At 39.6% G+C, this 17,401-nt stretch overlaps 1 protein-coding gene across 1 annotated transcript in view; it reads right to left on the reverse strand.

Annotated features, from left to right (window-relative positions):
• Positions 1-1,736: 1,736 nt before the first annotated feature.
• The window catches only part of LOC100551113 (putative bifunctional UDP-N-acetylglucosamine transferase and deubiquitinase ALG13), a gene marked incomplete at its 5' end in the record, with an annotated part of 23,920 nt that continues 8,255 nt past the window's right edge, over positions 1,737-17,401 (reverse strand). Inside the window, 15 exons of the mRNA XM_031554733.1 lie at positions 1,737-2,768; positions 3,031-3,211; positions 3,973-4,013; positions 8,520-8,645; positions 9,736-9,904; positions 10,266-10,328; positions 10,945-11,000; positions 11,129-11,164; positions 11,503-11,638; positions 13,436-13,592; positions 13,821-13,934; positions 14,095-14,332; positions 15,045-15,172; positions 15,927-16,027; positions 16,915-16,979. Of these exons, the coding sequence (XP_031410593.1) occupies positions 2,494-2,768; positions 3,031-3,211; positions 3,973-4,013; positions 8,520-8,645; positions 9,736-9,904; positions 10,266-10,328; positions 10,945-11,000; positions 11,129-11,164; positions 11,503-11,638; positions 13,436-13,592; positions 13,821-13,934; positions 14,095-14,332; positions 15,045-15,172; positions 15,927-16,027; positions 16,915-16,979 (1,886 nt within the window). The remainder of the gene's footprint in view (positions 2,769-3,030; positions 3,212-3,972; positions 4,014-8,519; positions 8,646-9,735; positions 9,905-10,265; positions 10,329-10,944; positions 11,001-11,128; positions 11,165-11,502; positions 11,639-13,435; positions 13,593-13,820; positions 13,935-14,094; positions 14,333-15,044; positions 15,173-15,926; positions 16,028-16,914; positions 16,980-17,401) is intronic.

The raw sequence follows: 17,401 nt of genomic DNA on the forward strand, positions 1-17,401 counted from the left end.
TACTTTTAACATTACAGCTTTATGCTGTAATACAGAAGCACCATTTTCTACCGTACAGAGGACGGGGATGAACCTGCTCCAGCACACTAACTGCTCCACAGCCCCTGCGTGCTAGTTTAAAGAATTGCTTCTGAGCCTCAACAGCCCTGATAAAAACATCACAGCTGAGGTGCCTGTGTGTGTATCAGATCCATGAGCAAGTTCACCAGATCCAGATTACAAGTATGAAAATTGCAGTGGTATTTCTTTTTAAATATACATCAATTGAGGTGATTAACAGGGTTACCAATGCCACAGCTAACAAAAACCCAGCTACTAGAAGGGTGAGAAGAGAGAAAAACTTGACTCCCTATCACAATCATTGGTCTTTATTTCTAAGAGGAAAAAAAGAAGTCGACTCCTGGAGACAAATAAATACTGAAAGATAAAACATAACTTCCAGCTATGATAACCGTTTGCACTGAAAAAAAGCAAGGCTGTCTCACTGACAGTGTAAGGAAAGAGGCATTATTCACAGCTGAAGTGGAGAGATTCACTCCAGTGCTAACAGCAACTTTGATATGACAGATGATGGCACTCTAGACTGAAGTGGAAACATTTGATGACTCCATGATGGAGACTGCACTTCTGAAATATCTTCAGGTGCATAAAGTTAGTCACGTGGTTTGCAGATTCCCTTTAGAGGTTACCTGGTGAATTATTTTTTGGAGGAAGTATAAGAAAACTTGTGGCATTGCTCCCTGTTCTCATAGAGGCCTGTGTAAGTTAAGAGCACTCTTTCAAAAAGGCAGAAGCGCTGAGGCTGAAGTCCTAATGGTCTCCAGCTCCTTTGTGGAATCTTTTCAAACAGTACAGCAGGTCAAAATAATATCAGCTAATCAGGGATCATTTCCATCACACCTTGATTTTCCCTCTGGTCCCTCCAACTCAAAAGAGTTACATTAAATCCCTAAGTTAAATGTACAGCAGTAATTGGAGATCTGAAGAAATAAACTAGAAGCCAAGAAGCATACAACCTCCTAGCCAAAAGTAGTAAATAACCACTTTTATTAACAGAGGGGCAAAAAAAGAAAAAAAAAACATAACACAACTTTGAGTCTTTATAGGCTAGAATAAAACAGTAAGGAGTGACTTTCATCCCGTGTTTACTTAACAGGTATACTGATGGAAACATACTCCCTCCCTGTTTAGCACAGTCACTCCTCTTTTCATCCCTACTCAGCTGTATAAATTCACAGAACAGTAGCAGGGGCACACATAATTACTTTCAACTTTATCAAATAACAACTGTGCCACTTTCTGAAGCAACTGACAGCACCTCCTTATCTGTACCATATGTCCCCCACGCAGGCTGTGTTTCAATTATGACAACTCAAGTTCCCTACAAAATCTGGCAGCCATGAGTTTCGGAAGGCAGCTCCAAGACCCAAATGCTGAATTCATGTGAAAAACCAAGCCTTGGAAAACAGATTACTTTGCTCTTTTTCTGGGACCCTGGTATCAAGCTCTCCTAACCTGCACTTGTGCCCCTGCTCATTACTCCTAGAACAGGGCTATGCCACCACCCTGTCCGTGGCTGTGAGCAGGCTCCAGCTGGCAGCCACCACATGATAATTCTGCACATGCAGTGCAAGGTTCTATGGATACAGAAACAGCTAGAGTTTGCAGCTGCAGTCTCATGCTGAAAAAGCCCATGCTTTCCCACTGGAGGCAGGAGCGGCCTTACCCTAAACAAGACAGTATTTCTTCAGTGCTGTCCGCTGGGTAAATTACTGTCATGAACGTGAAGTGCTGGTAATGAACAACCACGCATTTCCATGGGTTAGATGCTTTTATTTTGTGCTATCAGTGCAAATTAGACACCAGAACTACCACCACTCGTGCAACAGCTTTCACAAAACATATCTTACAAATACACACCGATATGCAGTAGAACAGGTTGAAGCAGTATCTTACACTTTTAGGAGACACGAAGCCAACACAGAACAAAATCACATATTACAAATATGTGATTACCAACGGCAAAAAAAGTTTTGTTTTGTGAAATCTGAGAACACCAACTTATTTCAAGCTATTCTGTCCTCTAACAAACTCTGCACCCAATTTTTTGCTGTGGTTGTAACGGCAGCTGTGCTGTACAAGAACCATGTGTTTAAGTGTTGTAGTGTACCCACTCACACAGGTACGTAATGCAATTTTCCCTTAGTGACAGTATGTTTTTACACATTTTTTTATGTAGTCTAATACACACATTGTGTTCCCCTGAGCTAGTTTACATATACGCCTTTCCTATGCTGCCTTAAATGAACTACCAAAACTTCATCCAGTCAAGCTGATTATCATTAGCATAAACCTGGAAAGAAACATGGAATCGAACACAATTTAATCCGTCACCCCAGCCCACTGAGACAAAGACTTACAAAACAATGTAAGTTGATGAAAAAAGACATGAGAAAAACTAAGTGCAAGAAATGAGCTTACACCCTCCCGGACTTACATTCCTTGATGCACATAATGTGTTGCAGGGTTAGGTGAGGCAACATAGCTGACTTGGTGCAGCTGTCCGGAACTTACAGCATTAGGAACTCGTGGAGAATTTCCATATGGTGGATTTAATGAATGCCACGAGCCAATACAGTGATAGGCAGGTACTAGAGAGATGCAAGAGTCAAACCCTGGAGCAGATGGCTGGTTGTATGGGTCTGACACCACTGGGTAATACACCGTGCCATGGGACAGGGCTGGAGGCTCTGCGTTTTGGAAGTTACCTTAAAAAAGAAAAGAATACACATACTTACTACCATCTTCCACTCTTATTTATTACTTTCATCAGCATGAATGCAACATTATTTGGTGTCCAAAAGTAAAAAGGAACTTACGATAACTCATTACAATGTCTGCACTATGTCCTTCCATGCTTCCTATACTATAAAGATACAAGAAAGCAACTCCTGTGGAGCAGCCAGACTCTGAAAGCCATTACCTCACTATTCATAGTTTCTGTATGTGGTCCTGTAGTCAAATACTAACCATTTGTAGGCACATCGAGGGGAATCTGATGGACCTCAGCTCGCCCAGCATCATAGAGCTGAGGTACTGACTGATCCAGGACATGAGCTGGCTCAGCATATGCTGGATAAGCCTCCACAGATGATGCTGGTGGCACTGGCTGTACATAGACCATGGAATGCCAGTAACTCTGGTGATAGTACTTTGAGAAGAAAAATAAGAAAACAAGGTCAGGCAGTCTCCATTCTTCCTTCAAATCACAACTAGTTTCATATCAAAGAGTAGTAATATGTGCATTTTTCCCTTCCGCTACTGTAGGATAACATTATATACGAAGGAGAAAAAGAATAAAGACTGTAAGAAAATTTGCTGTAATAGCTGCAACTACCAACTCAGTTCTATCCTGTTTTATTTCTTAAGAGGGAGTTCTGATTCTCTGTAATCAACTTTGTTGTATTCAAGATTTTTCCATTCCTTTAGTTGAAGAATCTGGCATACTGCTTTTACTTCTCAGATTCCAGAGTTACCCAGGACTGCTGGTGCACAGACAACTGTTGCAGACAGTGCTCTTTAGCAGAGCAGTGGTTCCCAGGACAGAGAAATGGTGCTAACTGGTCTGAGCCATGCACATCCCAGAGGACTCAAACCATTCATCTCTAACCAGCCTTTGGTATCTCACCTAAGACGACAAGTTTTCCTAGTAGATCACGTTTCCCCTTTACCTTCACTGAGAGAATATTTATTCATCATCCTCCACAAAAATCAGGGTAAACTACCAGACATACTAATGTGCTTTACAATTTGAGTTAGAATACCTCCAACCAAGCTTATTTATAATGATAGTCAGCTACACAGTATGCACATTTAGCACACACTTGGAAGTCTTAAATACATCAGTACATCTGTCAAGAAAAGTAGCAGTTTTTACAGGCAATTTGCTGTACTCACTTTAAAGGCACTTACTTGCAATCCCAGATTAAAATAATACTGCAAGACCTTTGTATCTGAAATTAAAGGATATAGCATTAAAGAGCAGATGAGCATAAACTGATGAGCATAAAGAATTCTACGTACATTGAGAACACTTTAAGTCACTTCAAGAAGTAACTATTCTAGCATTATTTTTTCTTCAGTGTTTTGAGGGTAAAAAGTATATCTTGAGTTTAAATGGTTGCTATAAATACTGCATCTTTAAAGCTAATCCAGTTAGATGTTTGTGTAATATATTGGATAACTTGCTCCCAGCAATCCCAGCAGCTTAGAGGAACTTTAAAAAGAGTTGCCAAGCATAACATGGTTTTCAAAGTCTTAACAGTCCCAGAAGAAGTGAAGCTGTTTAAAACCTTCCAGGTTTGCCAGTGAAAGCAAAGGAGAAGCAAGCATGTTTTAAACCCATGATGCAGTTCCAGAAATGTGCACAAGAAACGCATTTCTCAGTCTTAAATAAAGACTTTTTTTAAAGGCTCAGGAAGGACAGTCACCTATTCAACAGCAATAGGTTAGGTCTCATTTAGTACTGAGAGGATCTGAATAAATCAAAGCAGCAAAGCAGGGAAATGACTTGAGATAAGCAAGCTGGTAAGGATTTCAACTTTGGGTTATATGGAAACTCTGGAGTGTTGCTGATTTCTTACCACCTCTGTTCTTCCCTCGACTAGAGCCTCCACATGGGTTTCCTGCTTGCTATTCAGCTACTGCACACGCATGCTTTCATAGCCCTGCTCTTCTCTAGTACTGAGTATTGTTGTCTGCTGCAAACAGGAATAGAATGGAAAATGCAAATCCCTATTTTGAAATGAATGAGGACTGGTTCCTCTTTTGCCAATTCTCAACTCTTTTACTGTTCAGCATATTGGACACATCAGGGCACAATCTACTTAAATGCAAGGAAGGATCTGCGTGCATTTTCCAAAAACAGCTAACAGCTTACGCTCAAAAGTGCTGGTGATTTGGCTCTGACATTAACCAGTTAAATATTAAAAATAACTGGAAGGCTCACATAAACGTCAGCTTCTTAGTATCTAGCTGAAACTGCATCTACCTTGGAAAGATTTTTTTAATTTGATTTTGTTTTTCAATTGATTATGCAAATATATGCAAAACAAACCTAAGAACTGAATGAAACAGCTGCTTCATAGCAGAGATAACAGTACAAAGGAGGAGCTGGGAGACTGAAGTGACAAACTGATACAGGAAATACTGACGTCTGGAGAGTTCTGGAACAGAAGCCAGTACAGTAGGGGACCAGTTTTTTATCTGTATTCTTCTTTCAGATGTCTAGAAGTCAAGTCAGTCTTCAGTATAACAAAATTACCGTGTGAAATAACAGCTAAGCCAGAAGAAGTTAACCACTGTGGCATGAAAATATGAAGATCACATCAACTACTGATAAAATTTAATCTTACGGTCCATGAGGACAAAGTTTGTTTTTCAGTTGAGTAGCTCAGATCAATCCCAAATGCTGCCACAGGAAAGGAGCAGTCTCCAGAACACTGTAATAACAGCAAGCAGCCTACACAGCTGCTTCAAACACAAGGAAGCAGACGAGAGTAAGATACCTAAGGTCGCTGTGTTAATAGAAGCCACTTCACAAGCCCTAAATGTCATTAAAAATATTCCAGCAACTCTGAGAATTGGAATACAGATGTATCAATGAATATTAGGGCACTGTCTTCCTCATCAGTATGACTTCAGTCTGTTAAAGTCAGATTTCAAGCCGTGCCACCATGCCATGCCAAATACCAGTCAAGCAGTTTTGTTTTTTTTTTTTAAAGCAAACTACACAGAACTCTCTAAGTCAAGTATATGTAAATACTTTAACATGCCCTACTCCAAAACTACTGGATTTCTCAACCTAAAGATTATGCAGTGACACTGCAGTGACACTCAGCGTCTCCTTGTAGAAAAGGAAAAATGCTACGTGCAATTTCCTATTAGCTACTAACCATAAAAGTACCTGGGGGGGGGAAAAAAAAAAAAAGAAAATCGGAGCCTATCTCCAGAAGGACATGGCCAGTATTATGATGAGCAAGCTGAAGAGCTGCAGGCAAGGGTCTGAAGAGGTTATTAATCCATATCCACTCCAGATTCCTGTCAGCACACTTAACACCCAATTCTCCAAGTGCTGAAAACCTCAGTAAAGGGCATTTAACTGAAGCGGAAGACAACTCTGATGTGTATATAAAATAATCTCCAGTGGTACTACTGCAGTAGGGAAGTAGTAAGTCAAATACTCAAGATTAAAAAACAGCAATTGAGAATACCAGCAAAGGAGTTATTGCAAAACACATTAGCAATGCTTCTAAGAGAAGACCTTGAGCAGTCATGCCAAGAAGTTTTTGCATTCTGCTTACTTCCAGATCAACTGCTGGCAAAATAAACATGTTACATGGTAAATGCAACTGAAAGACCCCTTAACATTCTGGCCCAAAGCTGCTTTACAATCCACCAGATGCAGCTACCTGAACTGTAGATATCAACAGTAGCTCTTTATATTATCTAAAATTGGCCCTCTAGGATTACTACTTTCATGCGACTTCCATACAGGGACAATGAAACTACTTCAAATGGCAGTATGCTGAATCAAGCATGAGAACAATTTGCATTACTCCACCTTCAAATAGATTTCAGAATAAAAGTCAGAAGCTTTCTATTCTGAAGCAGCAAAACTCAGAACTGCCATACATCTGAAATACAGCCAGTTCCAAGAGCATGCTGTTTTTGTTTTGTTTTTCCAGGGTGATGGTGGTGAAGAAATCGAGTCAGATAGCTAGACTGAAACTGTAGCGTTCAAAATGGTGGAAAAAGAAATGCTTGGATTTTACAGACCCTACAGTTATGCAGACAGTTCTTTTCCTTGTTCGACCCTGAATCAAAGGCTACTTCTCCATATTAGCAGAAGAGAAAGTGGGAGATTCAGGTATTTCAGTTAAAGGTAAGCCTTTGATAAAAGTCACAGCAGCCTCTCTGTCTCTCTAGATGGCTACAGAAACACACACATTCAAATCCAGTCTATGGGAGGAATACATAAAAAACATGTACTTTGGCCAACGCACAGAGATAGACCCAGTGCAAGAACAACAAACACAAGCTGACAGTTTTGCACTGCTGCTCTCAAGTACAGGCTATAGCTCATCTTTAGGTTGGCCTCAGTACTGCCAAAAACAGCCTGTGTGCTACCTGTCAGAGGAGGCAGCGACAGCTGAAGCTGCTGTACTCGCTGCAGCTGCAACACAGGTAAGCCATAACTGAACACCAGCACTTATCCAGAGCATCTGTGCTCCACCCTGAGGATGACATTATGACCAAATGAACCTTTCTATCCAACAAGCAGGCTGAGTAACCAAATCTGTTTTTACAATTCTTCTAAATTTTAATCCTTAGGGCAGTTTGAGCCAGAGCACCATCAGAAGGCTGAGCATGGGGACATGTGCAGGAAAGAAAGGATTTTCTACAGCTGCCCAAAACTACACATAGCCATGAAATTCTTTATCAGCTGAGACAGTGCATCATAATAGTTTTATCTGCCTTTTGAGATGTGTGCAGTGATGTGATAGTGGCACACTTGGGCCTCAAAGCATTCCTACCAAGAGCAAAGCAAGATATATAGCATAATAATAAGCAGCACTGTCATTCTTATAGCTGAGGCACTTAACTCACAGTCAAGGACAGCAGATGGCTTGATCTTTAGGTTATTAAAAAGAATTCTGCAAACTCCAGGCCCAATTTGTGTCCTGAAAGCCACAATGACAGAACAAGGAGCTATATTAATAAACTCTCAAGCACTGCTGCTGCACTGTTTACCAAGCTATGCTGCCTGATGCAGCTTCGCACAGCATGCAGGTATTAAGCAGGAAGTGCCAGCTGATTAAAGACCACCACTTCAGAAACAAAACTCAATTCAAGCTGACAAAGTTGAAAGCCAATTTTGAGTGCTATGGCTACTGCATTGGTTCTTCCATGCTTGTTGCTCGGGAGCAAAAATCCACTTTAAAAAATGCTGTTATAACCAATGACAGTTTACAGAAAGGCTGTGCATTCACAGAACAGAAACCCTTGCACTCATATTTATGACAATACAGAATGGCATCTAAGAGTTACACTTTATATATAGTACATATGTTCTATATAGTATATAGGACAACACACAATATCCACTGAACTGTGCAATACCAGAACTTTGAATGCATTTAAAAAAATCAAGTTATCAGAAAAAATTATTCCATGCAGTGCTGATAAGATACAGAACGTGCACTCTTCTCTCCACTGATACCTGAATCTTTAGGACGTGGTCTAAAGTTGCAGTAAATCATGCTTGAGCCTGATATGAACTTAGTATTCAGAACTAGGAATTTTTACCATAAGCATCCAAAATATTTTTATCTGCCTCTGAGTTGCAGGGAGCCATTTCTTGTCACTACAGGTATTCTGTTCAGTTTCATAAAGAACACAAGCCAGAAGCATGCTGAAGCACAGTAATAATAGAAAGAAGAACAAAACATCTTCATTACCTCTTGGCAGATCACTGCCACTGGGATCGTAAGAGTAAGGTGGAGGAATGGCACTAGCTTCTCCCATCTCATTAGTTGGAGGAAGAGGAGCTGAATAAATTGGGAATGGCAGTGAAGAAACTGGTACTATTAGAAGGAAACAGAAGTCAAGTCAAGTTTACAATGGCTTCTTATTTGAGCAAGGAAAATGATAAGTTACACAGTCAGGCCTGGACTTCCTTCCTTTCAGCTCAGTGACTTTAACTTCGATTCTCTTTAATAATTGCTTCCCTCCCACTTTAAAAGAAGCCCAGAAGAAATTTTAAAACCAGACAGGAAGGTTCCAATTTCAGATGCCTTAGCTGTTTGTCTGTTCTCAAGCTTCGTAATTCAGTTAAGAACAAACATCTCTTTTTCAATCAGTTCTTCATACTAGAAGTAGGTCAGGCTTTTCTTACATAATTATCTGTCCTAGAACAGGGAACAGAATACTCTAAGCCATCAAAAGCATCACAATAAATCCACAAAAATAAGGCAATGTTCAAGTATCAGGCAGAAGTTTGTAGACAAATTTCTGTTGGATATTTATTAGGTGGCCCATACTTCTAGAACACTAGCAGGTTCCTCATGAAGCTGTCATCAAGTAGACAGCTTACAGAGAACTGCACTGACTGAACTTTCAAGCGGGAAAAAAAGCAATCAAACAAATAGAAATGTGGAAGGAGGGTTTCTTTTTTCCCCTCATGCTAAACAAAGAGTTACAGAAACCAAGAAAAATCCTCTTTGTAGAAAGGGAAGCCTTTTTCTTAAGACAAACAATTCACAAAAATGAACTGGATTCAGTGCTTGAGCTCGTGACTCTTCTGGAAGGTATAAAAAAACCTTGAGGTTTGCACCAGTAGCCCAACATACTGGAAATTAACCATACAAAACAGGGAGAAGCAACCATGAACTTGTCTTTAAAAAGGAACCTGCTAGTGGAACACCTGGCATTGAAGGATAAAGACAGATGGGGTGAGGGAAACAACCGCAGAGTAGAGACTTCCAATTCCCATGCAAGAACAGAGGCAAGCATGCCCTTCAAAGCATAGAAACATGGAAGTCATCAATAGCTGTGTAACCTTATTGAATGTAATTTTCCACATTTGTTTTGGATATGTGGAAAGAAAGTGGGAGTGAAGAAGGCAGCTGAAAGCCTAGACCATCCAAGACCAAAGCCTTAGCACACACACTCTACCTGGCCTCCCTACAGAAGTGGGAGATATTAGAACAGGTTGAATTGCTGTTTGTGGGGGAACAGCTGTTGTGACACTGGCTTGTGTGGAGGCAGAATTTGAGGAGAAGACTGTAGGTGGAGCAGCATTAACACCTGTGGAGGTAGCAATTACTGCAGAGTTCACCATCACCTGCAAAAGAGTCAGAGTATTCAGTACACTACCTCTACGACTCACTTTGACAAGAGCTATGGAAACATCACAGATATAAGAGATTTGCACTTCACAAAAATGCACTTTGAAAGCTCTAGCTGTAAAGACAGCTAGTTATCCAAGTTGTCTAAAAATTGGCTTGAAAAATACCAACCTAAAAATAACAGTAAGTTGCAGGAACCTGCAAATGCATCTTTTCACCATTCCATTATGCTTTATTTATAGAGGATTATATTATTTGTAACAAAAACATGTAAGAAAGAGAGAATAAAATCCCAAAGAGACCAAACACAGCAGTCATCTCTCCAAAGAGCTACCACAATAACATATTACACATTACCTTCTGGGGATAGCTGTAGGAAGCCACTCCATCTTGAGGTGACACAGATACTGGCCCTTCTTCCTGAAGGGATTCCAAAGTAATGTTCCATTTTAGAAGCAGAGAAGTAACAAAACCGCAAACACTAGATTTCTAAGAATCTTCCAATTATGAACTACACTAAGCTCCTTTCATAACTCATGAAAGATCAGTTTCATCCCAATGTGCACAGGACTGGCTTTTACACTGTAGTCAGCAGGTGAATGGAGAACTTGAAAGGTAACCACTGACTAGTTTCAGATAAAAAAATTCAATGCCAGTTCCATCAAAGGTGAGATATTTTCCATCACACATTGGTGGAATAAGACTAACTAGTCTATGACTTGACGAGTGGCATGGCAAAAGTAAGTGCTGTCTGGAACAGAAAAGGAAGAAAAGTAAACAATGCTCAGACGGTTTGCAGAGGGGAAAGATAGAAAGTACAGTTTAGATGTACTTATAGACTCCAACAAAAACCCTCACCATTTAAAAAGAAAAGGAGATGGGGGGGGAGAAATACAGAAGTAAAACTATCAATCCTTTGTGACAAAACCAGTTTCTGACCTACTATGTTAAGCCTGGTTCCAAAGACAGGTTCCATGAAGAATGTTACACATACCTGAAGGATTAGGAATCTTAACAGGCAGGGACAAACACTTACCAAGTTTGCTGTAGGTTCTGCTGAACTAAATACTGTTGCCGTTTCACAGTCTGGATCTGAAAGACATAGGCAAAGTTAATTAAAAAAATACAGCATTATATCTAATTGTTCAGAAACTTTTAAAAAAGTTGTAATGAGCACATTCACCAAATGTAGCATCAGTAAAGACTAACATTTTATTTACCTGGAGGTGCATACAGATATTCTTCATGAAATTTCCCTAGAAGGGAGAGAACAGAAAGCTTTAATTCCAGAAAAATGGAAGTTAGAGCCAAAGTTACTAAAATTGAATTTCACTGCATTAATTAACTGAACTGCTTTCAATATCATCTTGTTTTGTACAGAAAAATAGCAGGATTCAAGATCTTCCTCTTCCCCATTTTGCTATTCTAGCAATATCAAGATTGCTATTGCCAGATCTACACCACACAGCAGCTTGCCTTGCTACAAACCCATGTTATCAAAATAGTGATGTTCTAGCAAGCTTTAATGGAATAGTGACTTTTTTTTTTTTTTTTTTTAAATCAGACAAAGATAACTAACTCTTTAAGAACTCACCATTTTGACCTGTTTCTTCTACATCCTCCTCTGAGGAATTCAGGGGCTGCTTGTTGGCTGGAACTGAGTTGGGGCCTCTTCTAGCTACCCAAAAACCTGCTGGACTGTGGACAATTGCAGTAGGGCTACCCTGGCCCTAAAAAGCAAAATAAGAAGTGTGCATTTATAAATAGTATAAGACTTCCCATGTCTAAGACACAGCCAAATAGAAACAGACTGGAAAACCAAGCTTGCTGTAACCAAAGCTTACTAGAATTCAGTCCCTCCATCCATCACTTTGCACCCCGCATGCAGTAGAACAGTCGGACATATTTCTCTTTTGCCTTTCATTCCACCTAGCATCTTTTGCAAAATTTATTTTTGAAGACTTACAGTTGTCCTATATGACAGGGTCAAGATGTTCTCAATTAGAATTTAGCCAGCTCTGACCTAGGTTCAACCAAAGCTGAAAAAGAGGGAGCAGATCCCCACCAGGACTCTCTACCTCCAGCATACACTCCTGCATTCCTCCACTTGAGGAACTCCAACCACACCAACAACCAGTGAGTTCATCCAGAAATATCACATGGCTGGCAGCTGCCATAGCTCCCGCTGCCTGCACTAGCTGGATCCACATAGATACGCTCGACATATTCAGAGACCAGCAGTCATCACACTTCCCATGACTGTTGTAAAGCCTTGTACATAGTTTGTCTTTGTACAAAGCCAGCCCTTAGCTGGACAATTACAATCTAGAGTTTTCTAAAGGAGGAACATAAATGAGAAACATAAGTAAAAGAAACTGATTCACTCTTTTGTAATGACTACAACATTCAATTCTCTCAGAAGATAGGACAGCTATGAGATTGAAAAAGAGGCTTGTAAGATCTCCAAGGGTGAAGTACAGGTATTGAGTCAGAAGGTTCTCCCACCAGGCCTCTAGCAGGATGGCAGATTTTTCTGCAACAAACATTTATCTCCAGGGCATGTTAAATTCCTTCAGCGAAGGAGACGGAGAAGATGCAGGGAAGAGACTTCGGCGTTGACACTAACAAAGTGGCTCAATGAACATGAAAAACTACTTATTGGATGCCAAAGGTGTACAGCTTAGCAATGGGAAGGAAAAAAAAACAAGCTAGAAACCTATCCTGATTTAATGGAAGGGGGAATGGGGAAGAAAAAGGAGTATTACAAGATAACGCCCCTACTTCTTGACATCATTGGAAGAAATAAGAGCAAAGATCAACATTTAATACAGGCAGATGAATAAACAAAGGCTGCTGAAAGAACACTGAGCAGGTTTATCCTCTCATTTATTTAAATGCAAGTGTAACTTCTATTAAGCTTAGATAAAAATTGAAAGAAGATTGATTTCACTGTTTAAAAATGTATTAGATTGAAGATGAAAGTAGCACGCTATGAAGTTTTAGAAGCTAGATTTGGATTCTTCTCCCATTTCTGTAGCAGAAAAAATTTCAGGAATGTTAGCCCAAAACATCTCAACTGTGAATTCCTAGGAGTAATCTAGGCTATCACTGTACAGCTTCTGAAACTAGTTATTCAAACCACAAATTAAGAGTACAGCAAAACAACTGAAGTACTAACTCCCACAATACTTAAAATCAAACAGACACTGATAGTAGGAAAGAATTTTTTCTCCCCCAAATCTCATTTTCAAATTGCCATAGGAAGTAAAAAATATGGCTCTAATTTTATTAAAACATGCTAAAGAAAAAATAAAACAAATGCTGCTGGACAGAAAGAGGGACAAGAAAGGGAAAGCTTAGAAAAATAGATGCTTTACGCAGAGCTTTAAGGATCTCCTCCAATTTCAGCCTTCCTTTCCCCTACTGCTAAAGCTCATTTCAAGAAAAAATAATATTTAATTTATTATAAGGCATAATTTTTTAAAAAGCTTTGCGAAGCTTCAACATACTCATCATTCATAACTTACTGCTAAGGCAGGAAAAGAAGTTTCATCTCCTTCTTCAATTTCATAGAAAGTTATTGTTTCTTCTGACCCTTGAGGCTCTTCTCCATTCTCCGGTACAAACCCATACTGACATTCCTTATTCACACACTGCATCTGACGGCAGCTACGGCTGTATAGAACTTTAAAAAATAAAAAAAAAAAGAGAAAGGTTAAGAATCACTGCTATCTGGATTTTCACCTTAGTTTCGTTGCTCAATTTTAACTCTCTTTTCTTTGGAAAGGCACAATAATCCCAGTGTTGAATATTGTGCCATTAACAGTTAACTCATCCCTCTACATCCCTCTCCCACCATCCTCCCCACCTCTTTTAGTACAACATTCTGTAGAGAGGTTTGTATGCACTTACCGTGACCTGCAGGAGAAACTGTCATAGCTCTGATAGCATCTCTTTCCTGGACTGGGGTAGAATGCTATTTGAGGGCCAACCATGTTGTGCCTGTTTATAAATCGGGCAGATCCCCTAAGTTTAAAGGGTAAAAGGTGCAATTACCAGGAAGTGCCTCTCAGATGGAACTCTTCTATAGAGTTATCTATTAAATAGCACAAGCTCTCTCCTAACTAATCCACAGCAAGAACAGAGAAAAAGCAGTAACCTCAGATAGGTTTTCAAGGCTTCATACCTTGGCATTCCAAATCCACGGTTATGCCTCTGGGGAGGATTCTGAGGATGATAGGGTCCATAAGGTGCCATGTTTCCACCACCCTGTGAGCACTGAACTGGAGGAGAGCGCCCTGAGGGAACACCATGCTGTAGCCGGGGTGGGAGAACTGGCTGACCCCTACTATAAGCCATTGTCATAAAGACTTCCTTTCCACGAACTTTCTTAAGCAATCTCTTCCGTGTTTTCACATCCATTTCTGCAGTTTCAGTTAAGGACAGAAAACAGAGGTTTATATTTTAAGTAGGTTACTCTAGAGCTATATTTTCTTTCTATCATTTGAGAAGAGTTATTATTTGGATATATCAAAGAGAATCAGCCTACTGCATAGCAGGGAAGAAGTATCCAGAACACACAAAGTTCATATCCTCATTTTGAAGAGCCTAACATGCATTCTGAACTGCAAGCAGAATACAAGTATCTCATTCACATGAGCACATTCCCAACTTCAACTGATCAAACCAGTATTTGCAGTATTAAAACACCTTCGTAAAAGCTGTATTTATTCAATCAGAAAACCATTCTCTAAACAAAACAAATACAATTCCTGTTTATTTCAATAGCAAAACTCTAGTCCTTCCATACATCTCTTCTAAGGCCAAATCTGATATACTTTTTGGTTCACAGATCGAATCTTCATAAATAGTTCTCAAATGTCAAAATTCTTTTTAAGATTCTGAGCAACATGAACCTTACTATGTATTTTCAAGGGATTTGCTATTTTACATATGGAAACTCAACCTTCTGTCTGAAGCATCACTTTACATGAAGTCCTTGTCACAACTAGATTTTATACCACAGGCCAAGTTAAGTTACTTTCAACATCCAGAGACTGGTATTGCTAAAATTCATCTTTCCCTATCCTACCTCTCCCTAAAGGGAAGGAACACCTCTGGAAAACTTGTACAAACCTATTCCTGAGAAGTATCCACCTGCTACTTTCTGATAGCTTCCTCCTTTTCGGCTGGGAACCACATTCCAAGCAAGGACGGGTGCCACTTGTGTCACTGGCTTTAGGTTTGCCAAAGGAACGGTATGCCTACATGAAAAACATTCATGTTAGTAGCACTGCAAGAATACACTATGTGCAGGAACACAGCAACATATGCTGAAGCAACACTACAAAAAGAAAATAGGGAAAAGGCAAACTCATTGACTATAGGGAGCTTTGGGGGAATAAAAAAAGCTCTTGTTCTCTGAAGCACCGTTACTTGTATATTTTGTACATTAGAACAGGTAAGGTAGGATTCAGTCCCAATGCTACTGACTTCACAGGTCAAGCCCTTTTTCCCTACATTGGTATGCCTTCATAAGTCTATCTGGAAGCAATTAAAGAGACAGAATTTCTGCAAAATGTAGATAAGCCTAATTGCAGATTTGGAGAAGGGCAAATGCTTTGAACAGCAAGGTGGTGAATGTGATGAGACTCGTCAAAAACATCCATTATTTTCTGGGATTACAACATAAAAGCTTCAGAGAAACTGGTAGCTGAGAATAATTTGCTATCCAGGAGTTATGCCTAAACTGCAAAGATTCTCGAGAAGAATTAGACTTCACATAAAGCATCATAAGGATTTTTGTTATTATAAGCAAGTGAATTTTTCCTGTAACATCTTAGTTGAAGAGTGATAACCAACAAGGAAGCAAATCTCCCTGTAGCAGCCACACTTTACTTCAAAGTCTCATTTCCCTTTTCTTCTTAAAGTATCTTAACAACCCTATCTTAACCATCTGTGACTGCACAGACTCCACTGTAAAAAGTTCAGACGTGAAACTGTCACCAGATTGCTTACTTTTCTGCCAGCTCCTCAATGAAAACAGTCACCGTGTTGCCATCCTGCCCAACTTCCTGGATATGAGCATTGTAATACTTACCTCCAGGATCCAGACGCACCTGGAGAGAGAACAAGGGAAGCCCTGAAAAAACTAAACAGTATCAGGGGACCAAATACTGTCTACAAACCAGCAAAGTTCCTAGCTCCTAGCTGATTTTATGTTATGAACTGGGCCCAGCAATATCAAATACTAACAGACCAGGCAAGATAGATAGCATGGTACTGCTTTAAGAAAGGAAGGAAAAGAAACAGTCTTGCAAGCAATGTGCAAATTCCTGTAAAACAGGCTTAAGAAGATGGACTCCTGCCTTCTAACTTACTTTCATACACTGGCAAACAGGTAAGTAGCAAAGAGAACCACTATGTAAGAACTCGAGCAGAACAAAAAAATAAAGCAAGAAAGCTCTAGTGAGCTAGAAGAGTCACTAAATGAGTTATCAGCACCACCTCAAAGTGATTTTAAGAAGTACACCTTCACTACATACAACATGAGAACAAAAGGGAAGTTGACTTTGATTTCAGCATTTCCCAGCCACTCTTCACCCTCTCTTCCCTCTCAGTTACCTAAAAGAAACCTGCTACATTACCATTGAGAAGCAGAAGACTGGACAGACTTGCTGGTGACTTCCAGTGAAAATCTAATAGACAGCTACCTCAGTTTTGCACATACTTTGCACTTTGAGCTCCCAGTGCAGAACCTCAGCACTCACATTATTTGTATCACTGGTTCTCAATGAATTTCCAAGTAGCTTTTCATTCATGCCCAATATTTAAAGAAAGATCTTTAGAAAGAAATGTAATTAAAAACTAAAATAAAATTAATAGTTACAAGGAAGAAAAAGAGAAAAGCCCTGGAAGATTCTATGAAGTCATTTCATGGTTTACCATACTCCATTTGAAGTAGTTTTAGTAATTTACCATAACTGAATCTCTTTTGAGTACTAACCTGACACTTGTCTCCTAAATAGTACTGTCTCCCCGCAAACACCATGTAGTCAGTTTTTTGAAGCTCTAAAAACAAACGAATAAATAAATAAAAAGGAAAAAAGCCTAAAAAATACTGTTCTTTCTTCAAGTACCCTATAAATACTTCATGATGGCATCCAGCTACTAATTAAAGGCCAATTGTGTTAACATTCCCTATGCATATATAAGCGTTCCTCACAGTAATGATGAAGTAACTCTAGCTGTTCTTAGACCATAACTACCTAAGTCATAGGAGATTAACAGTATCTAGCTGATGAAGTAGTAGACCTGCTTACTGCAATGCTTGTGCCCTTTATGATGGTACTGTGTTAATTCAGCATTTAATACCAATCTTACCTATGAAGGACTTGTCTAGCCAGAGTTCTGCTAACACTTGGCAAGAAGGAAATGTTACCCAGGAAAAAACAATATTCCTGTATTCTCCTTTGTTTTCAGAATTCAATCTT

The sequence above is a fragment of the Meleagris gallopavo genome, chromosome 9, assembly GCF_000146605.3.
Source record: "Meleagris gallopavo isolate NT-WF06-2002-E0010 breed Aviagen turkey brand Nicholas breeding stock chromosome 9, Turkey_5.1, whole genome shotgun sequence".
NCBI classification, from domain to species: domain Eukaryota; kingdom Metazoa; phylum Chordata; class Aves; order Galliformes; family Phasianidae; genus Meleagris; species Meleagris gallopavo.